General features: G+C 47.9%; 2 protein-coding genes across 8 annotated transcripts in view; both read left to right on the forward strand.

Moving 5' to 3' along the window:
* Window positions 1-14,969, forward strand: part of Lss (lanosterol synthase) — a 37,006-nt gene extending 22,037 nt beyond the window's left edge. For 2 of the 7 annotated variants that reach the window (XM_076916727.1, XM_076916729.1), the window contains exons 21-22: window positions 1,502-1,580; window positions 2,126-2,926. In XM_076916727.1, coding sequence (XP_076772842.1) covers window positions 1,502-1,580; window positions 2,126-2,257 — 211 coding nt within the window. In that variant the 3' untranslated portion in view covers window positions 2,258-2,926. The other 5 variants (XM_034524152.2, XM_034524150.2, XM_076916728.1 and 2 more) reach the window with 5 other exon arrangements.
* Window positions 12,301-22,420, forward strand: Spatc1l (spermatogenesis and centriole associated 1 like). Its single transcript, XM_034524153.2, has 4 exons — window positions 12,301-12,607; window positions 14,948-15,295; window positions 21,463-21,614; window positions 21,885-22,420. Exons 1-4 carry the CDS (start codon window positions 12,406-12,408, stop codon window positions 22,209-22,211), a joined length of 1,029 nt encoding a protein of 342 aa, XP_034380044.1. The 5' UTR covers window positions 12,301-12,405; the 3' UTR covers window positions 22,212-22,420.
* The last annotated feature ends 1,102 nt before the right edge of the window (window positions 22,421-23,522 follow it).

Raw genomic sequence — 23,522 nt, forward strand, 5'->3', positions numbered from 1 at the left:
CTGTATAGCCTTTGGCTGGCCTGGAACTCACTCGATAGACCAGGCTGGCCTCGAACTCAGAAATCCGCCTGCCTCTGCCTCCCAAGTGCTGGGATTAAAGGCGTGCGCCACCACCGCCCGGCCGCTGGTCTCTTCTTAATCACCACTAATCTCTCCACACCAGCTAACCAGCATCAATTGTCCCAGTAGTCCCTTCTATTCTGGACTCTAAAGCCAGAGCCCCTTGGTTAAAGCTGCTGAGTTCTGCTTCCTGTCTCCCTTATTATCTCACCAGCTTTTTGTTTTCTAACTCCCTCACTACCTAAGCTTGGCTGTCCTGGAACTTGCTCTGTAGATTGACCCTGAACTCAGAGAGCTGCATGGCTCTGTCTCCTGGCTCTGGTACCACCATGCCTGGATTTTAGCTTTTCTTCACCTAGAACTGCTCTGTCACAGGCTGTCCTTGAACTCAAGAGATCTGCTTGTTTTTGCATCCTGGAATTAAAGGTGTGTAGCACCATGCTTGGACCTAAACTTAGCTGGGTGGGATCTTGCCCCAAGGTCTCACTCCTTTAATCTGCTGTCTCTTAGAACACAGGATTCAGCTCCATTCTACTTCCTAGTGCCCTTTTGATACTTGAACCATATATTTTGTATTTTTCCTTTCTCAGCTTGCTATGCTTGTTCAAAACGCTTTTCATGAGACTTAACCAGAGAACAAAGTCTCTGTTGGGCTTTTTTGAGACTTCTTTTGTCAATGTAATTAATATAAATATCTTTACCTTAGACTCAAATAGTGTCTTTGGACAAAGGCAAAAAGCAACTACATTTTTCACCGTAATATCACAAAAACAGTCTCTTGGCCACATATTAAAGTTCTTCTTTACTGAAACCTCTTAGGCCAGGAGGCCTACAGAATTCAAATGACCCTCAGTACCTCCATCTTCCATATTCCTACTAGGATGACCCATTAAGCCCCACTTAAAGCATTCCATAGCTTTCTAAATCCAAAGTCCCCAAATCCACATTCTTCCAAACAAAAGCATGGTCAGGCCTATCACAGCAATACCCCACTCCTGGTACCAACTTCTGTCTTAGGGTTTTACTGCTGTGAGCAGACACCATGACCAAGACAACCCTTATAAGGACAACATTTAATTGGGGCTGGCTTACAGGTTCAGAGATTCAGTCCAGTATCATCAAGGCAGGAGCATGGCAGCATCCAGGCAGGCATGGTGCAGGAGGGGCAGAGAGGTCTAGTCTACATCGTTGTCTGCAGGCCTCTAAGAGAAAACTCACTTCCAGACAGTTTAGGGCTAGGGTATTAAAGCCCACACCCACAGTGACAAACCTACTCCAACAAGGCCACACCTTCTAACAGTGCCACTCCCTGTGGCCAAGCATTCAAACCCATTCCTACTCAAACCACAGCTCTCATCATCATGGGATATGTAGATTTTTTTTGTTGTCCTTGGATGCACGTTTATACCACATGGTTCACGCCTGTCTTCTTGCCCCTTAGGCATCCAGACATCACCGCTCAGGAGAGAGGAATCAGATGTCTGCTAGGGAAGCAGCTCCCCAATGGAGACTGGCCTCAGGTGTGTGAGGGATGCACAGTCCTTCCTCCATTGATTCCCAACTTGCCCGTTAGTTTGCACATGCTTTCCTATGCCCATGTTCCTCTGAGGGGGCTTCGGAGACCTGGGATATGGACACTGCCAAGCAGAGGCTTGTCCTGCCTGTAGAGCTGAGATGTGTTGAGCACATTTTGCTGTCTGTGAAGGGAACTGGCTGGGGAAGGACTGGAGAGTTGACATTTCCTGCATGAACTCAGCTCTCCATGTGCTTTTTGTGTGTGGCTCCTCACTAAGAAGATGTGCAGATGGGTTTCCATGTGTCCCTGTGGTTATAGGGATTGCTAGAGACTACTAGTCCAAGGAAGAATGTTTACTTCAAGCTGTCTCTGAGCTGGGACCAAAGTAGAGCAGTATTGTTGCCAGCCTGTGCTTCCCTGTCTTTGCTTGCCTGTCTTTGCTTCATCGGCTTTCCCCAAGCAGACTTGCCCTAGGGCTGGGAAGTTCAGTAGTTAGGACCACCATTCAGGGACAAGCTCCTTACTCCCCATTTTTCCATGTCTTTCCAGGAGAACATCTCTGGGGTCTTCAACAAGTCCTGTGCCATCAGCTACACAAGTTACAGAAATATCTTCCCCATCTGGACCCTGGGCCGCTTCTCCAACCTGTATCCTGACAATACCCTCACCGGCCACATTTGAACAGGTGTGTGCCAGTGCTGCACCTGGCCAGCATCATTACCGTCCAGGTCCAGGGGAGCCCGGTTTCTTGGCTAGGTGATAAGAGCCTTCTTAGCTCCACCTAGGCCTTGTTCTCCATTTCTATAGACACGAGACTGGGGATAGGGTCAGGGTTGGTGTCTTTAGATGCTTGTCAGTGTGTGCGTGGTTCTGGGACTAGCTTCAGCAAGAAAGGAAGAAGGTGAACCTTGAGATCCAGAGAGGCACAGTGTACTCCGAAGCTCCTGGGTATCCTCCTTGAGGGAGCCAGGCTAGACAGCTTTCATGATCAGTGAATTCCCTGTGAGGGAGCAGCTGGCTTCTTCACTTCCTCCCCTGTCGAGTGTGGAATGGGCCCTCGAACAGACTTGTGTTTGCTGTGCTGGGGGAGTTAGAGCAAGCCTATGGTGCAGGTACGCTTAGAGAAAGGCTCAGTGACTAGTGAGGCAGGTCCTTTGCTCACTGTGCCCTGAGCAGTGTCTGTTGTCCCCAGAAACGTACCACTCATGACTTCATCACTGTATGAAATACCAGTTTTCCAGAAAGGAAATACAAACTCGCTTTGTACTAAAAATGCTACTGAAAGTCATTTGAATGACCACAGACTCCCTTAATAAACAGACACTGGGCTGACGGCCCAGTTGTAACGAACATCGGCTGCTCTTTCAGAGGACCTGGATTTGATTCCCAGCACCCACCTGGTGGCTAACAACACGTAACTCCAGTTCTCAGGGACCCAGTGTCGTCTTCTGGCTGCTGTGGGCACTGCACACATGGTACATAGACATATATACACTCATAACACCTATCCACATAAAACAAATCTTGAAAATAAAATACTAAAAACAAAACAACTCCTCTTCCCGAGACATTTCATCCTGGAGTATCCTGAGTCTGTGTGGCAAGGAGCCAGACGTAGCATCCAATTCTGCCCTAGATTATAAGCTTATACACATCTCACTGGTTTCTGGGATTCCAGCATCCTGATGTCCAGGCTTCTCATTCTTCTTGCTGAGATAGAAAAGCACAGATGGGAAGCCATTAGGGTAGATAGCGGTTGTAGCAGTTCCTGCCAGGGGACAGCACTGGAGTGAGGACAGCTGGTCACATTAGCTCACCAGTTAGCCCACCGAGCCAGCCAGGAAAATGCCCATGACACCCAAAGACCATTATCAGCCCTTATGCTGACTGTGCTTTGAGTCCAAGTGAGGACCAGATTTCTGAGGCAATCCTTGGGTGTGAGCTCTAAGTTTCTAATTCTAACTGTGTGTCTGGCCAGCATGCAGGCAGAGTTCATGGTAGAACCCATGTGTCTCCTTGAAGTTGCTCCTTTTCTCCCTGGCCATGGTGAGCAGGGATCAGCTGGATTCCCCTTTCATGTTCCACACCCCTGGTGCTTTCTACACTGGTAGCTCCAACCTCTCCTTGGCCCATCATCTTCCCTTGGACAAGCAGAGAGCTGTGTCAGATCCTCTTCTCCCTGGGCAGGACCCTCTAGGGCAGCCCTTTGTCATGGTGCAGGTTCCCTGAGGCTTTGTGCTGTCTGCCTCCTGCCTGGCTCCCACCATCAGCACCTTGTGTTGTGACTCACTGGGCTTTCCTGCCTTAGATCATGGCCTGTGCTGTGAACAGCACTGACTTCTAGTCTCTGCTGGGAATCACTGTACCAGATCACTGTACATTTGCAGGACCAGTCCCCTTAACAAACAGACAGCTGGTGAAACCTGCTTTAGGCTGTAGCGGGTCATGCTGCAGAGTTCTCAGGATGTGCTGGATTACCAGCCCCAGTTTAGGGAGTTCTCTGGGCACCATGGGGAGTTGGTGGGGGACACTCACCAGATAACTGTCCAGAAGAAGTTCTTAAGGATTCTTGACATGAAAGTTTTAGCTTGTCAGGGATAATTTGGAATGTGCTGATGGCTTCTCCTATGATAGAGTCGTAGCAGATTTCCTCTGTTATCTGTGACGTGAACCTCAACACTCTGCTTTGAGGGATTCTTTAGTAAGAAATGTTGACATTATCCCCCCACCCCCCGCGAAGCAGTTTTTCTCTGTAGTACTTACTATATGACATGATCCTCACCATATAGTCCAGGATAGCCTCAAGCCCAAGGATACTATGTAGTCCAGGATAGCCTCAAGCTCGAGGGTAGTCCTCCTGCCTCTACCTCCTGAGTGCTGGGATTACAGAAGTGTGTTACCATCCCCTGCTGGAGGCCTTGATGGCTATGGCTCTCTGACAAAGTATTTTTTCTTCTAAGATATGACTTATTGCTAAGTAGGATTAAATTTAGTAAGATGTTTTTCTTTTCTTTTTTTTAAATAAATTTTTGCTGGATGCTGTTTTCTCATTTTCTGTTTTAACAAATACAACTGTATGGTGATATATAGTTAATCAACTTGATTATTTTTAATTAGTTAACTAATTAATTGGTTTGAGACAGGGTCTTACTGTATAGCTCTGGCCATCCTGGAACTTACTATGTAGACCAGGCTAGCTTCCAACTCACAGAGGTTCACCTGTCTCTTTCTCCCAAGTGCTGGGATTAAAGGCATGCACATGCCTTTAGGAGACACATGACTTTCAAGTTGATTTATTTTTATTTTAACTTTATTTTATCTCTGTATTTTATATAGATATTACTACTAGCTGTAGTATAAATTACTGTTTTTCTAAAGATTCAGATGTTTTTATTCAATGGTTTTCAGAAGAAATAGAACAGAAAAAGCTAACAGTGTGATCAAATGTACAGTTCCAAAACAGCTTTTTGGCGTTTACCAGTAAGTCCTAGGAAGGAAACTACAGTCATCCTGACCTGGTAGAAAGTCACCTGGCAAGTCTGCAGTACCTGTGGAGCTGAGAATTAGCTCTCAATCGTGTACATCAAAATATTTTTTTAAAAATCTGTACAAAAGGTCCTTATAAATCAATTTTTTAATAATGTAATGATCGTCTACTATGTGATTTTTGTTTGTTTGTTTGTTTTTGTTTTTCAAGACAGGGTTTCTCTGTGTAGTCCTGGCTGTCCTGGAACTCACTCTGTAGACCAGGCTGGCCTCGAACTCAGAAATCCACCTGCCTCTGCCTCCCAAGTGCTGGGATTAAAGGCCTGCACCACCACCGCCCGGCTTACTATGTGATATTTAACTGACTCTTGTTTTATGTATCGGGGTTATATTTCCCAAATCTGACCCAGATGTGTATGGTACTCAGTTCAGACATCTCTAACAGCAGACTTCCCCCTCCCCTCCTGACTGAACTGTCAACTATTTGTCAACTAATGCAAGAAATATCAAGAGGTGAGAGACCCGGAATGGTAAATATGCTAGCAGGTACACGGATGGGGAGGTGTTCAGAACACAAAGCAGCGTGTTCTAGGATGTGTAGACCCAACCATACCAAAGCTTCTTAAAAAGGAAACAAGAGCAAGACCACATTTCTCTTAGGACTCTAATCTTCTTCACTGGGATCTACACTTCTCAGAGCAGCAAGGCTGTCTGAGACTATGAAATGCCGATGACACCTATCATCAAAGACAAGCAATAAAATTTAAGAACTAAAATTTAAGAACTAAAAAAATCCTCAAAAGAAATAACCGCTTAGTCCTAGCTCCCGAGGTAGGAGGACTGGGTGGACAATAAGGAGGCAGGCAACCTGTCCCAGCACAAAAGAAAAACACAGCCAACCAGACAAGTACACAGTTTTGGAAAACAACATTGCCTTTTTTTTTTTTTTTTTTTTTTTTTTTTTAAATTGCTTTCGGGGCTGGAGAGATGGCTCAGTGGTTAGAGCACTGATTGCTCTTCCAGAGGACCTGAGTTCAATTCCTAGCACCCAACATGGTGGCTCACAACCGTCTAACTCCAGTTCCAGGGGATCTGACATCTGCACACCAATGCACATTAGATAAAATGGTTAAAAAATTATTAAAAATTGCCTTAATAAAAAAGTAACAGTAAATTATCTCATGTTCTGAGGCAGAAGTCATTCTGAATGAGCTATGTCACACTTTCAAAGTTGGGTTTCTTTACATTTGAACACTGCACATTAGGTAGCAATGACATAAATAAACTGGCACTGCTTGGATTCAAATCTTCCTTTTTTGTATGCTTTTTTTTGTCTCTGTGTGTCCATACATCAATTAAAATTATAAAACCCAATGCAAAGGTATGAAATGGGCACGTACATTCTCCTAAATGCAAACTGGCCTGGCAGAAATAAGGAGCGGTGAAGATGTGGTAAAGATGTGGTGGCCCTGCTGGCGACCTTTAAAAATGCCAAGTCATGTTTATTTTGTCAAAGTTACCTAATAGAGAGCAGGCACGGAAGCCTGCAAGCCAGCAAGCAACCCTATATGGTTCTTGTCACACTCCGGCTGTAGGGTTCCTTGGTCAGAGGTAATACTGTGTGGAATAAACAAACTAGGACAGCCTGTTAAGAACAGCAGGTTCTAGCCGGGCGGTGGTGGCACACGCAGCCGTTAATCCCAGCATGTAGGAGGCAGAAGCAGGTGGATTTCTGAGTTCGAGGCCACCCTGGTCTACAGAATGAGTTCCAGGACAGCCAGGGCTACACAGAGAAACCCTGTCTCGAAAACAAAACAAAACAAAACAAAAGAAAAGTACCAACCAACCAAAAAAAAAAAAAAAAAAAAAAAAGAACAGCAGGTTCTAGTAGCAACCGACAAACTCATTGGCATTGTCACAAGCTCATTTGTGAATGCTTTATCTGAAACCATGGAGACTTAACACATTCAGGTTCTTCTGCATCATTCATCATCCTAGGCGTGAGACTCTTTAGGAACAAAAAAGTATATTCTGTGGCCATAATGGAGTTCAATGAGAAATGAAGGGATTTGGAAAACCCCCAAACTTGGGAGTTAGACAGCACCCTTCTAGCTAAATAATGATTATGCAAGATGAAGGCAAGACATTACTTGTATTAGGGGTATTTATTTATATATTTATTTTACAACCTGACTGCCGTTTTCCCTTCCTCCTGTACTCCCAGTCCTTCCCCCGTCCCCTCCCCCTCCCCTCCTCAGAAAAGTGCAGGCCTCCCATGGATCTCCACCAGCTCTGAAATAACAAGTTACAATACAGCTCTCCTTATAAGCAAGACTAGACAAGGCAACCCAGTAGAAGAAAAGGGTTCCAAAGGCAGGCAACAGAGTCAGAGGCAGCTCCTGCTCCCGCTGTCAAGAGCCTGACAAGGAGACCAAGTTACACAACGATAACATGTGCAGAGGATCTACGTGAGTCCTGTGCAGGCTCTCTGGTTGGCGGTTCTGGCTCTGTGAGCCCTCTATAGGGGTTTCTAGATTATGACTCCGGGAAGGTGAGCTTTGGTGATGTGGCCAATCGTTGTTCCATTTGTAGTCTCCACCCCCTGCCCCCCCAGGCCTTTGATTTGGATCTGCCTGATCACGTGTTCTAGCCAATGCCAGTACCTAAAAAGACCAGTGTCTAGTTGTTTGGCTTTAATTTCTATTTGTTCACAACATACTGTTTCTGCTTTTTTTTTTTTTTAAAGGATACTTATAAGTTTATAAATTTGTCTCAGTTTTCTTTTTCTTTTTTTTTTTTGTTTTTGTTTTTGGAGACAGGATTTCTCTGTATAACCCTGGCTGTCTTGGAACTCACTCTGTAGACCAGGCTGGCCTTGAACTCAGAAATCCGCCTGTCTCTGCCTCCCAAGTGCTGGGATTAAAGGCATGCGCCACCACTGCTCGGCTAATTTGTCTCAGTTTTGTCAAAAAAAAAACAAAACAAAACAAAACAAAACAAAAAAAAAAAAAACCCTCTATTTTTAAGATATGGGGGCTAGGGAGATGGTTCAGAGGGTAAAATTACTAGAAACACAGGCCTAACATGTGAGTTTTATCCCCAGAACCCAGGTAAAAAGCCAGATGCCAAAGCATCCACCTGTAATTCTAGCACCCTTAACAGCAAAATGGGAGGTAGAGGCAGGAGATTCACCCTGAAGCTGGGGCCAGCTAGCTGGAATTTGCAGCTCAGTAGCAGAGAGAGAGAGAGAGAGAGAGAGAGAGAGAGAGAGAGAGAGAGAGAGAGAGAGAGAGAGAGACACAGAGAGAGAGAGACAGACAGACAGACAGACAGACAGACAGACAGACAGAGACAGAGAGCCTCTTTCTCAAAATGGAAAGTAAGAACCAACTTCCAAAAGTTATTCTCTGATTTCCACAGGTACATGAGTACACACACACACACACACACACACACACACACACACACACACAGAGAGAGAGAGAGAGAGAGAGAGAGAGAGAGAGAGAGAGAGAGAGAGAGAGAGAGGGCTTTATATGAACATCAGGTTGCACACTGCATGAATCCAGTTCTGGCAGGGTAAAGGATAAAGTGCACAGGCTCCTCAAGGCCACAGAAACTACTCTGTATAGGACACGGTAGTGGGTAGATGCCACCATTATACATTTGTCCAAAACATGCAGAACACGCAGCTCCCAGAGGGAAGCGGCACGCATAGTACCCACCGGGCGATAGGGACACGTCACGTTCAACAATCGGACCCTCGGGTGCAGGGCTCTGATGGTGGGGAGAGTGTACGAGTGCGTGGGAGCAAGGGGTGTGAAGGTGATCGCTACCTCCTAATCGTGTAAATGTGAAACGTATTAAAAAATAAAGGCTTTAAAAGAAAGCGATGCTGAAGGCCCAGGAGAAATTCCAGCTGAAGGAAAATGAAAATGACATCTAAATTTAAGGTTAAAGAAGCTGAACGAATCCAAGGGGTAGGGCGCTGGAAAGATCAACCCGACTCTAGTCTGCTAAGTAAAAACAAAGGAAACGATTTGGATCATAAACAATAAAACACCTGCCCGCCCATCCCAGCGGGGCTCAACCTGTGGGTCAGATATACTGCATATCGGGTATTTACATTACGATTCACAACCGTAGCAAGACCACAGTTAGGAAGTCACAATGAAATAATTTTATGGTTGGGGGGTCACCACAACATGAGGAATGTATTCAAGGGTCGCAGCATTAGGAAGATTGAGATCCAAGGGGCCTATCACCACAGATCCCAGAGACGGCAAGTCTCTGTCTACCTTGCTTTCTCCAGCTGCTGCTCAACCTTGCCGGCACACTGCCCTCCATGCCTGTTCCATTTCCGGTTGCCTAGCTCCCAGTTCTTCCGCTTGCTGCGCCCCATTAAAACCCCTGCCAACCATGCTCTCCCATACTGTTTTTGTTTTTCCTCTTTGGCTTGATCTATTTGTGGGAGATTCGAGACCTGCTGGGTACCTTAAATTAGGCTCCTGAGGACAGATATCCGACAGCTTCCTTGACTGGTTGTAAGACTCTAGAAGACAATTGTCTCACAGAGCAGGTATGTGTAACTAGCTTTGAATCGCTTCGGCAAGAGGAAGAGTTCCAGGGTAGCCTGGGCTACATAATGAAATCCTATCTAAATACTATTTTTCATGTTTTATTTCATTTTAAAGATTTAATTATAAGTTTAAAACATCCCCAGAAGACATCAAGATCTATGGCTTTCCTGGTAATTTCCATCTAACATTGCAGAAAAATAACTTAATTAATAATTTAAATAACTTAGCACTGAGTCGGGACAGTTGGCAACTCATTTGTAACATGATGGTGTAAAAATCAGGTCAAGATGCTATTGAGAGGCCTCTGAGATGCCTCCCTGGGTAAAGACGGCTGCTGCTGTCCTGATGATCTAAATTTGACCCCCAGAACCCACAAGATACGAAGAGAGAGCTGACTCCGGAGAGTTGTCCTCTGATGGTCACGTGTGCACTATGACATGGGTGTGTACCCACACACAAACACACACGAGCAAACAAAAAGGCACCAAAGGCTTTCAGGGGCTGGAAAGATGGCTCAATGGTTAAGAGCTCCCCCAGAGGACGTGGGTTGGATTCCCAGCACCCAAATGGTATCTCATGACTGTCTGTAACTACAGTTCTGGGGGGAACCTAACACCCTTTCCTGGCAATGCACCAGGTGCACAGATATGAATGCAGGCAAAACACCCAGGCAAATACATTTATAATAAATAAATTAATAAAGTTTAAAGACATAAGAAAAGGTGCTTCAGATCACATCTGTCACAAATGTGAAATTAAACTTAAGAGTAATAACAAATTGAGTCCGGTGACAAATGAAAAGGATAGTGCATCGTGATAAATAAGTAAACAGAATGTTGACAGGCTGGTGGCTGGATGGCCTTTTTTTCCCCCCCTGGGAAAGAGGTGGTCTTTCAGTGTGGTTAGGGGACCAGGTGATGGTTCTACATGCCATTAATCCCAGAACTCAGAGGCAGAGGCAGGAAATCTCTGTGTTCGGAGGCCAGCTGGTTTACAGTGTGAGTTCTAGGACAGCCAGGGGTACACAGAAAGAAATCTTGTCTGGAAAAAAAATCACACACACACACACTAGCTAGTGGAGGGGGAAGCCATTGAAGCAACTTGATCCCAGAAACTGGGAACGGAGAATAGCTGACTGACTTCTTTTTGTTTGTTTGTTTGTTTTGGTTTTTGGCTTTTCTCTCTCTGTGTGTCTCTCTCTCAGATTTATTTATTTTATGCATATGAGCACACTGTAGCTGTCCTCAGACACACCAGTCAAGAGGGCATCGAATCCCATTACAGATGGTTGTGAGCCACCATGTGGTTGCTGGGAATTGAACTCAGGACCTCTGGAAGAGCAGTCAGTGCTCTTAACCACTGAGCCATCTCTTCAGCCCCTGACTGACTTCTGACCAGTGCTTTTATGTGCCCTACTCACTGTCTTTGGAGGCTACTGAAAGCTCTTGGCGGCTCTCACTCAGGTTCCCATTGCCCTTGTTTGAGGAGAGAGGCCAATTGACCCAGCCTCTGGTGTTTAGAATCTCTTTTCTCCACACAATCCGAGCTTGCTGCATTTGAAAAATTATACTAATATGGCTGCCTGGACTGAATATAAAAAATTTTACTCAGGGACCATGCCAATGTCTGCACAGAGTGTCCCAGATATTGACAGAGAGCCCCAGACATTGGCAGAAGAGGACCGGGTAGAAGTTGGGTTGGGGTTTTCCGGTTGCATCCTTTCTCATCAAGGAGGACCAGGCAGCAACCCTTGGTGTCTCTGAGCAGCCAGTACAGGAAGACCTGACTCAGAGATACAGCTCATTCACTTTGTACAGTGGGAAAAGCAGGTTCCCCGGTGAGTTCCCAGATGCTACGTTATCTGATTACTGTAGCACCACCAGTCTCATGGTCACTGGTTCATAGGGCCTCATCCCTGCTTAAACCAGTGTTTTACATGGAGTCTGGTTTCCAATGTGGGCTCAGTGTGTGCGGTGGACACAAACGTGCTGCCTGAAGTCTTTTTATGAGGGAAGTGTGACATGACCAGTAAGTGGCCTCCATTTTTAGCTCTGTCAGGGTTCCTCTAGAATCTCCTTGGGACTGTGGGGCAATTGTGGGGTGCTGCCCTAGGCTGGTCACCTCTTCTGTTCTCATGGCCTTTTCCTTACTCAAAAACAGCATCTCATATCCTCTGTAGGTTCTGGGAGCCCCATTGGCCTGCGGTCCTGTGGAGCCAGGTAATGAGAGATTAACCTCATAGGTACATGTCGTGAGAAGAGACATTGAGATGACATAGTCATTGAGATGACAGCCAAGTCGCCGCTGTGGCCTGTGGGCTTCACATGCTATGGACAGCATGGCCCTCCCATGCCCTGTTCTGGCTGCTTCTGGAAGGTGCTAGAAAGGTCTGTCCTCCCTGTCTAGCTAGGCTGCCTTCTAGAAGGCCACCCTCCTTTCTTCACAGTCCAGAGACGAGTCAATGTTATGAACACCCAATCCCTCTGTGGTTTGAGGCGCATGCCTACATACTTGTACGGATCTGGCTTCTCTGTGTGTCACCAGGCCCAGGTTGGACTAGAGATGTCTGGGAGCAGAGGAGCCGACGAGGAAGAAGGATGTTGGCTTTGTGGTGCTGCCTCTTTAAGGGTAACGACATCACAAGGCTGTGGAAGGCCAGGCAGCGTGGAACTCCGTGGCCTGAGGCTGTTTCTGTGGGGGTCTTCGGGCTCTGTTATTTCCACCTCCATGGGGCCACAGGCCCACATGTGAGCACTTGACACCATGGCGGAGGGTAGTGAGCTGATGAACAGGCTCATGAGTGAGAACGCAGACCTGAAGAAGCAGGTGCGCCTCCTGAAGGAAAATCAGATGCTGAAGAGACTGCTCAGGGAGAGTTGCCAGGAGAGCTGTAGTCGAGGGTGCCGGGACCTGCTCTATCCTAAGGTCCCTAGCTACCCTGAGACCTGTTCCCCAGGGAATGGAGGTGAGGTGCAGGGTTAGCCAGGCCAGGGCAGCTCTACCCTCGTAGGGTTGTAGGGTTTAGATAGGCTGGTGGATATGCCGGGTGGTAAGCACCGTCATCTGGCTTAAACCAGGCAGGCTGTGATCACATGGCTCCAGGCCTGCTGAGGTCATTTCTGTTTTGTTGGGTTTGGCTGGGAGGTTTCATCCCCATCTCTGTGTTTCTGCCTCTGCTTTGTAGCAGTTTGTCCCGTACAGTCTTGTCTTGCAGAGGTGCAGGTGTATCTACTGACTGACCTAAGCCAACATTCATTTGCCATCAGTTGAAAGAGTCACTTGGTTGAACCTGGCTTCAGGAGAGGGGTGCAACACCCACCCCAGAGGGAGATCCTGATATCAACTCTTGGGTGTCAGTAGGTGGCAAAGCTTACGGTGCCACCACCTGATTACTAAATAGTTTCGGCTCAAACAGTAGCTTTTTTTTTTTTTTTTTTTTTTTTTTTTAGAAAGTGGGCATGGGTGTTGGGGGAGAAACAAGCGTGGGCTGGTGACGAGTCTCTGCAATAGTGCGATTCAGGATGTGGTTGGTGGATGTGACCTGGGGCTTTGACTGGAATGTGGCCAGAGCCCCTCTCCCAATCTCTGATGTCCGAGAACTCTAGCTGACCCAGTGCGTTCAGTTTCCTGAAGGGCGTGATTGCCGTTCATATCACCTGACCAGAATGGGAGGCTAGAGAGACGTTCCAACTCACCAAGTCCTTAAGGGGACAAACAGCGCAATGGTAAACTGGATTTGGCCAGGCTGTAGCCCACTCCTGTGGGGTGTCTTTGAGGTTAGCTAGAAGCTTGTAAGGGAGACTTTGAGAACCTGCATTTGGTGTCATGGTCACTCAGTGTTGTCGGCCTCTGTCCTCTGATCCCAGTCAGCACCGAGAATGTGTTTTGTAGCTTATTGGAGTCTGGTAGGTGCAAAGCCTACCAGAGGGGCCCTTCACATCTCCATCACTGAGTCTCAAGGGCAGCCTTGAAGAGGGAGCTTGGTTATATAGGGGGTTCTCATAGGGAGCTGGAGTGGGGGATGGAGACAGAGTTGCTGCCGACGCTGCTGAGAAGGCAATGTTTGTTGGAGGGGCTGTGCTCACACAACTGGGTCACGTGTGACATTCTGCAGTGAACGTGTGACGTTTGTAACATGATGTGTTGTGGTGATCTTATAAACACGGCAACTATTAGAAAGTTGAAAACACTAAATGCATGTTCCATGCACGTTTCATTGTTTTGTATAGTACAACTAAGCTCCTGTATTACAGTTCAAATGCATCAAACAACATAATGCAGTAACCTTCTGTATACACACACAAAGAGTAAAGCATTTGGCCGGGTAGTACAATGTTGACTCGAAAATCCCAAGAGCACGTCCCAACTCAAACATCACATGGGACATGCATTCAGTGTTTTCAGCTTTCTAATAGTTGCCTTTAACTCGGGAACTACACATTCTTTACTCTTTGTGTATTTATGCAGAAGGATACTGCATTATGTTGCAGAGTGCGTCTGCTCAATCTCTAGTCTTGCACTTTTACATGTGAGGTGCCATTTTTCCCAGAACTATTTGTTGAAGAGATTCCCTTTTCTTAAGAATTTTTAGGTTTTGGTTTATGGGCCCACTTTGGTTCTCTGCTTCTTACTGAGCCATTGGACACCGGTTCCAAGAAAATGTCATTAACGTTTCTAGCTGGTGTACAGCTGTACACATAAGGCTCTTTGGTGCTTTGAAGGGTAAATAATGGATAGGCGGGTCCTCAAGGACAGACAGGGAAGTGTAGCATCTTGCTGGCAAGTTGTTATTTTTTTTTTTTTTCTTATAAAACACTTTTGGGGCAGAGCAGTGGCCCCTGCCTATGTACATTTGAAGGTATGATTTTTAAGCAAATGTCCTACGGCCGTTGGACCTGAGCCACCACCCCAGTCACAGCTTTACTTTTATGTTGAAATGAGGTGGAAAGTGCATGGGCCATCGAACAGAGGAACCAGGTCATTCACGGGTGGCTGGATATGGGTAAATCTGAAAAAAATTTTTTTTACGTTTGCAGAAGAACGTATAGAAGGGTGCTGTTTGTGACAAATTTGGAAATCACGTAGACATCACTCTAGTGAGTGTGGTTGTGAGCACACCAAGGCCCACATGCTTACTGTTGAGTTTGTGAAGCAGGGAGGGGCTCCCTCTATCTCCAGGTGAAATGCCAGGGAGGAGGGGGAGGGGCACAGCTCTGATAATTTGCATCCACAAACTCCATGCTTCCAGATGTGTCTCTATGAGTGTCTCCAGTCTGACTTACTGTTCTTTTCTTCTCCACCCCAGGTCCAGATTTTGGAAGGTTTGCCAGTGTCTCTGACACCCCCCCCCAGCTACAGACATCCTCTCTGGAGGACCTGCTATGCTCACACGCCCCACTCTCCAGTGAGGACGACGCCTCCCCAGGCTGTGCAACTACCTCTCAGATGCCTTTCAAGTCCTTCCTCAGCCCTCCAGAACTACATGCACGAATTGCCGACAGGAAGCTGACCCCACTCCTGAGTCCCTTGCAGGACTCCCTGGCTGACAAAACCCTGCTTGAGCCCAGGGAAATCTCACGACCTAAGAAGGTGTGCTTCTCGGAGAGTAACCTGCCCACTGGGGATAGGAGCAGGAGGACCTATTACCTCAATGGTATGGTACACACAGGTGGCCCTGGGTGGGAAAACCATGTTTCAGAGACTTGGCTGTGATTAGCTTCTCCAGTGGGGAAGAGTGGGGAGGGGCGCCAGGGTAGGCCTGGGTCCAGAATTAGGTCTGTTCTGGCCCTTTGAAAAGGAAAACTGGAAATGCTAGCCCATTCTCAATATTTAGCTGAAAAAAAAAAATCTCTCCATGTGGTTCCACATCTAAGTCCTTTATGGGTTTATGTTCCCTAAGTATTATTTCCCAGTCTGAGCATTTTCCACTGTTTACTGTTTGGCTGCAGGCAGGGTGAAACTTGAACATAGTCAAGTAGAATTTCCTGATAGTTTTCTTTTGTCGTTTGTGCCTTTTGTGTCTACTTTAGGAAGTCTCTGTTAAGCCCAAGGTTATAGATGCTCCTTCATCTTTTAGAAGTTTTATAGCTTTAGGTTTTGGATTTAGCTCTCTGACTAGGGACAAGAGTTTGGGGTTTTGTCTGTGGTATGAGGTTTGCATGTAGAAGTTACTCCAGCACCAACACTTGAAAAGATGGCTCTTCCTCAGGGCACGACCTCAGCATCTTATCAAAAGCCGGTCCTCGTCCTACTTGTGGAGCCAGTCTCAGATCCAATTAGAAAGTGGTTGGTTACTCCTATAAAAATTATGCCACTATGGTATCATGGGCACATCCTGCTTAGCAGGTCAGTATTAAAGTGTTTCCACTGCTGGGTAAGAGGGGTGGTTTCTCCCCTAGCGATTTGCATAGCACTTTCTATCCCTAGAAAAACTGCTAGCAATCAGGGCAGCTTCCAGCTTGGTTCTCAATTCCCAGGCGTTTAATACCCACAACTTTGCAAAATGACTAAGAAAGAAGCACATCGAAAGGCATAAAACTTTCACTAGCCAAGACAATTAATTGTATTTATAGATTAGAAGACTTAATATTGCTTAACAGTCAGTATTAATAATAACCAACAGATCATCGCAACTCTTATCAATTCTAGCTAGTTTATTTATTCTAGCTAGTAAGCAGAACCTTATGTTTACATTGAAATAGACAGGACCTAAGACAGGTTAAAAACAGCTTTTAAAAAGTGAACAAAGGACTCACACTTTCCAATCCTAAATTTACTATAAAGCTACAGCAATCGAGACCCGTCATAAGGCTCATTGTAGGATAGACAGACATATCAGTGGAAAAGAGCCCAGCAGCAAGCTCATGCATTCGAAGTCTGATCTTACAATGTTGCTAAGACAATTTGGTGGAGGAAGGACACTCCTGAGCACATGGGGGTGTACATAAAAAGAGTGAAATCGGGCCATACCTCATGTTATATGTAAAAATCAACTAAGCATATGAAAATGCCTGACAAATCTAAGAATCCTCAAACCCATAAAACTTAAAGGCACAGGGTTCAGTCTTCATTGCCTTGGCAATGGGTTTTTACGTATGATACCCAAAACGTATGCAACCACCAAAGATAGAGTCACCAAACTCCTTTGCCCAATGAAAAATCTCCTGGGCTTGAAGGAACATCAAAACCAGAAAAGTCACTGTAGGAAATATTTGTAAATCATGTATTGGTATAAGAATATTTCCAGAGTTTATGAGGACTCTTGCCGGATATGGTGGCTCAGTTTTATAATCTCAGGTCACAGGAAGTTGTGGCAGGAAGATCATCTTGAGTTCCAAGTCAGCCTGGGCTATACAGTGATTCCTAGGCCAGCCTGGGCTATATAGTGATTCCTAGGCCAGCCTGGGCTATAGAATATGACCCTGTCTGAAAAAAACAAATAAACTGATTAAAACACAACAAAACCTCCTTGCGTTCAACAGTGAAGAACCCGTTCAATAGTAAAGAACCAAACAATCCAATTAAAAATGGACAAGCCTCCAGGGGTGGTAGTGTACCCCGGGACTGCCATCATTTAGAAAAATGGTTTTCAATCTCCTTAAGGCCACGACCCTTTAATATAGCCCCTCAGTTTGTGGTGACCCCCCCAACCATATAATTATTTTTGTTGTTACTTCATAACTGGAACTTTCCTAATGTTATGAATCGCAGTATGAATATCTTGATATGCAGGACCTCTCATATGCGACCCCTGTGGAAGGTTTGTTTAACCACAAAGGGGTCTTTGACCTACAGGTTGAGAACCGTTGGCTTAGGTGATGGAGACAAAAGTCTCTAGTATTAGACCAGCTTGGGTTGCACTGCAAGACTGTCTTTAAAAGATGTGCAGAGGGCTTGGGCAGATCGGCCAATATGCATCACTAACAATGTAAGGAGAACCACAAGGGGGTTCCGTGTCCCAGCTCCATCGGCTGTAAAACAGGAGAAAAAGGGATCTTCTTTGAGCACAGATGGGAACGCAAGATAGGCGGCTGACTGAGGTAGAGAGTCTGGCATATCCCTCAAAAGATCATAAAGTTACAACCCAGAAATCCTAGGGAACGGAAACATCTGTTCACACAGAACCTTTGACACAGGCATCCGCCACAGCTTCACTCATAATAGTTCAAAGAGACAAGCAACACAAACACCCATCAACTGACAAGCCGATGAATAAAATGTTGCTTGTGCTTGTTTATACGCTGGGGTATTTTTCAAACGTCAATAGAGATGAGGAAGGGCTGGCATGCAAGGAGGACCCTGAAAAGGTTATGCTAACTGGATGATGTCAGACGTAAAAGGGTGCCCACCTATGTAACATGTCCATCTTTGATAAATCCATGAGAGTGGTAGTTGCAGGGGCTGGAGATTGAAAAGTGATTGGGAATAGGACATCATTTGCTTGCTTTGGGAGGTCTTGGAAACTTCCAGAAAGAGATAGTGGTGATGGCTGTATGGTTCTCTGTGTATAATAGTGACCATAGAATCAGCTGCGTGATTCTATGAGAATCGAGAGGGAGGGCTTTTATAGTATGTGAGTTGCAGTCTGGTAAGGGCTTTTCAATTGGCTGGGCAATCAGGTGACCCCAGCCTCAGCTGTACTGGATTCCGAGGGTCCCTCAAAGGATTCTCACGCAGACGAACCGACTGTTCCAATGTTAAGAAATGAAACAAGTTTCCACATCTGAGGGCTGTTGGCCTGGCTGCTTGCTAGTTTCCTATGCTGGGAAGGACATTACCTGTCAAGACGGTTACTCTCTTTGAGAGAGAGAGAGATCTCTTCTTCCAAGTAGCTGAGCCAAGGTCACAGAGAATAGCAAACTTTACTCTCTATACTGGTCTATGCCTACTGGTTGTTTTCCCTCAGAAGCTGCTGGGGAGAGTATAGTTCTGCAGGTACCAAGAACCCAAAGTCTTTTCTGCCACCTGGGACTCTGCAGGAAGGCAGGAGATGTGTCCTCAACCTCTCTGCACTGACCGGCATTGTCAGTGCTTCTGAAAGCACACTTGAGAAAGGCTGGTGCTGCAAGGGAAGTATTAGCTGATGCTACTTCCAAATGCCCAATTATATAGAACAATGGCCTGGCTTCTCGTCTGCTCCATTCCCTATTCTGTGAGCCCAAGTTGGGGTTCCTGTTTTTCCTGTCTATCCAAGCTTCTTCCTGGTTGTCTCACTTACTGCTACTCACAGTTATGCATGCTTTTCAGCACAGTAATGTCCTGGTCAGTGTATATCACAGACCCTGGCTCAGGGCTTGATACTTGATGGACAACTGCTTGACCAAGGTCATATAGGCAGAGCTAGCCCTTGGGCGTGTCCCCATGATGGTGAGGAGGATAACAAATCATTCTGCATCACCACCCAAAATCTCAAGGTCACAAGGCACTACCAGCAGGGATGGGGGTCCAGGGTTCACACCTCTATGCAGCTATCAGTGTCTTGAATATGGATGCTGAGCTGCCATAATGCACACAGGGCCTGGACTTCCTGAGCCATGTGGGCACTATTCATACACTGTTGAAGCCTTTGGGTCAGACCCACAGGACCTCCCCAAACTGACATCCTGTCAGGGGTCTGAGTCTCAGGTCTTTCCTAGGTATTAGCATACTGTCCTATGTCTTCTGTCAGGATGGAAGTATGCAGGTGAGGAATGATGCCTCTAAATGAGAGCAGCATGTGGGGTGTTGGGTGTGGGGTGTGGGGTGTGGGGTGTGGGGTGTGGGGTGTGGGGTGTGGGGTGTGGGGTGTGGGGTGTGGGGTGTGGGATGGGTGTGGGGTATGGGGTGTGGGGTGTGGGATGTGGGGTGTGGGGTTTGGGGTGTGGGATGTGGGGTGTAGGATGTGGGTTGTGGGGTGTGGGATGTGGGGTGTGGGATGTGGGATGTGGGGTGTGGGATGTGGGGTGTGGGATGTGGGGTGTGGGATGTGGGATGTGGGGTGTGGGATGTGGGGTGTGGGATGTGGAGTGTGGGATGTGGGATGTGGGGTGTGGGTTGTGGGATGTGGGTTGTGGGGTGTGGGATGTGGGGTGTGGGATGTGGGGTGTGGGGTGTGGGGTGTGGGGTGTGGGGTGTGGGATGTGGGATGTGGGGTGTGGGGTGTGGGGTGTGGGATGTGGGGTGTGGGGTGTGGGATGTGGGATGTGGGGTGTGGGGTGTGGGGTGTGGGATGTGGGGTGTGGGATGTGGGGTGTGGGATGTGGGGTGTGGGGTGTGGGATGTGGGATGTGGGATGTGGGGTGTGGGATGTGGGGTGTGGGGTGTGGGGTGTGGGGTGTGGGGTGTGGGGTGTGGGATGTGGGATGTGGGATGTGGGGTGTGGGATGTGGGGTGTGGGGTGTGGGATGTGGGGTGTGGGGTGTGGGGTGTGGGATGTGGGGTGTGGGGTGTGGGGTGTGGGGTGTGGGATGTGGGGTGTGGGATGTGGGGTGTGGGATGTGGGGTGTGGGATGTGGGGTGTGGGGTGTGGGGTGTGGGGTGTGGGGTGTGGGGTGTGGGGTGTGGGGTGTGGGGTGTGGGGTGTGGGATGTGGGGTGTGGGGTGAGGGATGTGGGGTGTGGGATGTGGGGTGTGGGGTGTGGGGTGTGGGGTGTGGGGTGTGGGGTGTGGGGTGTGGGGTGTGGGGTGTGGGATGTGGGATGTGGGGTGTGGGATGTGGGGTGTGGGGTGTGGGATGTGGGGTGTGGGGTGTGGGGTGTGGGGTGTGGGGTGTGGGGTGTGGGATGTGGGATGTGGGATGTGGGATGTGGGATGTGGGATGTGATGTGGGATGTGGGGTGTAACATGATGTGGGATGTGGGGTGTAACATGTGGGATGTGGGATGTGGGGTGTAACATGTGGGGTGTGGGGTGTGGGGTGTGGGATGTGGGATGTGGGGTGTGGGGTGTGGGGTGTCGGGTGTGGCATATGGGGTGCAGCATGTGTGGTGTAGGATGTGGGGTGTGGGATGTGAGATGAGGGGTTCCCTAGGCTAAGTCACCTGTGTTGCTGTCCTGTGCTCTGTAATGTGGGAATTGAACTGAGAGGGACTGTTCGGTTACATTCATCCGAGTGTGAGTGGTCAGCGGGTCCCTGTAGATATAGCAGTGTTTTCCACATGAATGACAGGTCTTTTAAATTCAGACGAGGTTCTTTTTCTAAAGAGCACAAGGTTTTGAAAGAATTCGCATATGTACTACATTGTTTAATAGTGATTTCTATGACACCAGAAGCTGTTATATGGAGAGGGGTTATTTGGGGCCTGTTTTTAGGGGGATTCAGGGTAGTCCTGATAAGTTGAAGAAGAAGAGCATCGTCTGTCAGTCTGTCATCCTCTCCATAGATGTGGGCAGATAGAGTTGATACTGAACTTTCAGACATTGGCCTGTCTTTGGTGGCAGTGTTGTAGACTGGACGAGTCTGGCTCATTCCAGAGCCAGGCTGTGATGTCCCCCGCTGTCCATAGAGAAGGCTGAGTTAGTGGGGTGGCAGAGCAGCATGTGGGAACACCAGGGGAGAGCCCCACTCTCTCTGGATAGACTTGGGTATCATCCTTCCCAGGGGTCCAACTGTCTTCTGCAGGTTCACATGGCTTTTGGCTTCTCAGACAGAGAGGGAGCTGTGTGCTCAGGTCCCAGGGGAACATGCTGAGAGCAAACAGAGAAGGATGGTCCCCCTCTACGGCTCCAAATACCTCAGTTTAAAAAAAAAGATTTTCCTATACTCTGGCAATGGGGGTTGGGGGTGGGGGCAAAGGTACCTTGGTACCTTGAAATGGTCAGGATGATACCGGTCTTACCTAGAGATCCAGAGTTTTGCCGGTGCTGAGAAGGATGGCCGCATCGTTGGTGAGATCGCGTTCCAGCTTGACCGGCGTATCCTGGCCTATGTGTTCCCAGGGGTGACTCGCCTCTACGGTTTCACAGTGTCCAACATCCCTGAGAAAATTAAGCAGGTAAGCTTTATTGCCCCAGCTCACGCCTGGTACTTGGGACAGGCATATCCTGGTATTGGCAAATCCTTGCAGACACCTGACTCTCCTTGGGTCCAAGTGTAACCTTCCCCTCCCCCACAAGAGACAAAGGCTCATCCTTCTGAAGTGCTGAAGGGGCCAAGGGGGTCCAGTTTTCCCCTAAGCCTCCAAGCCTGCTTTTCCCACCTACCTCCACTGGGTCAGAGTCTTTTCTGACCCGGTGCCTCTTTTCATCTGCTCTGTGTCCCTTAGACGTCTATCAAGTCCCTAGACGGCTCCGTGGATGAGAAGAAGCTGCGTGAACTGACGCATCGCTATCTGACTCTGACGGCACGGCTGGAGAAGCTGGGCTACAGCCGCGAGGTGCACCCGGTGTTTAGTGAGTTTCTCATCAATACCTACGGCATCCTGAAGCAGCGTCCAGACTTGCGGGCCAACCCACTGCACAGCAGCCCAGCTGCGCTGCGCAAGCTCGTCATTGACATTGTGCCGCCCAAGTTCCTGGGTGACTCCCTGCTACTGCTGAATTGCCTGTGTGAACTCTCCAAGGAGGACAGTAAACCACTCTTTGCCTGGTGAGCCGCTCGCTTCACCCTTCCGGCAATAAACGTGTTTGTTCCAAACCCGGGGGCCACCGCGTCCTCCCGCATGGAAAGCTGTCTGCCCAGCTACAGTGGGGAGAGGCCTCCTTTATGTCCGCGCTTGCCCAGGGCATCCAGCAGCCCGGGCTACGCACAGCCACCGGGCACCTGTTGCCTTATTAAAAGCTTATTTATTTGTTTGCCTTACCTCTGGCTCTTTGAGGGCGTGGTGAGGTGTCTTGGTCTCTGCTGGCTTGCAAGAGCTGTGGGTAGGTGTTTATGAGCAGAACCTGGGGCTCAGCCGCTGCCCAGGCTGAATTCTGCGACTGCTTCTTAGCACAGCATCCTTGAAAACCTCAGTTCCCCCCTTGAAAGGGCCAGTAAGTCCTCTTCCAATTTGGCTGTCCCCAAATGCAGAGGTGGAGGCAGTATGGTCGTGGAACCAGCAGAGCCTATCAGAATGGAAACACGGCCCTGCGGTCAAAGTTGGGGACTTTGGACTATGTCCGCGGATGGTGTCGAGTCTGTTTGGCCTGTAGGACTGCGCATGTGCTGGGCCCACGGATAAGCTCTGTGGAGCAGGAGTTAACGGAAGCCGCAGCAACATAGGGAAGGGGCCACTAAGAGATGATGGGGCTTTGTTCTTGGGACCCAGGAAGCCTGTTCTTCTGGGACATTGACCAGAGTGTCAAGGTTACTGTGACTTCACACCAATTCCGACCCCACAGCATGTGCACATACAGAGCTCCAGAGCCAGCTTTACAATAAAAGGATTGAACCTTCAACGAATCAATAGGGTTGAGACTGGGAATCCAGACACAATGACCCAGGGTGTTATGACACTTGGCAAGTTTGAGAGAGGAAGTGGCTCAGGCAAGTGCAGGTAGCTACCCCAAGCTGGTTTCTGTGCTATCCCCTGAGTTCTGAGTAGGACCTCTATCTAGGTCCAAATTGTTGGAGCCAGAAAACTGAGCAACATCCTTGAGGGACCCCTCTCTGCTTGGTGTAGTTGTTCAGTTCTGAGATGCCTACCTGTTGAAGGGAGTCCTGATGAAGGGAGAGGGAAACCTGATACCAGGGGACGGGGCTAGCCAGCCTGGAGTTGCCTAAGTCCTTGAGATGGTCTGGTTCAGTGTTGCCGTCATCAGTGTCCCCCTTTTGGAGTCATCATTGGGGTGATTAAGGTGAGGCAGAGCATGACCACATCCATATAGCATGCAATAGGAGCTGTCAGACCACAGGCCTGGAGCTGTGTCTATTGTCCTAGCCAATTCTCTTGGAAGACAGCAACTGGTTGCTTCCTGCAAAC

The sequence above is a fragment of the Arvicanthis niloticus genome, chromosome 20 (assembly GCF_011762505.2).
Source record: "Arvicanthis niloticus isolate mArvNil1 chromosome 20, mArvNil1.pat.X, whole genome shotgun sequence".
NCBI classification, from domain to species: Eukaryota; Metazoa; Chordata; class Mammalia; order Rodentia; family Muridae; genus Arvicanthis; species Arvicanthis niloticus.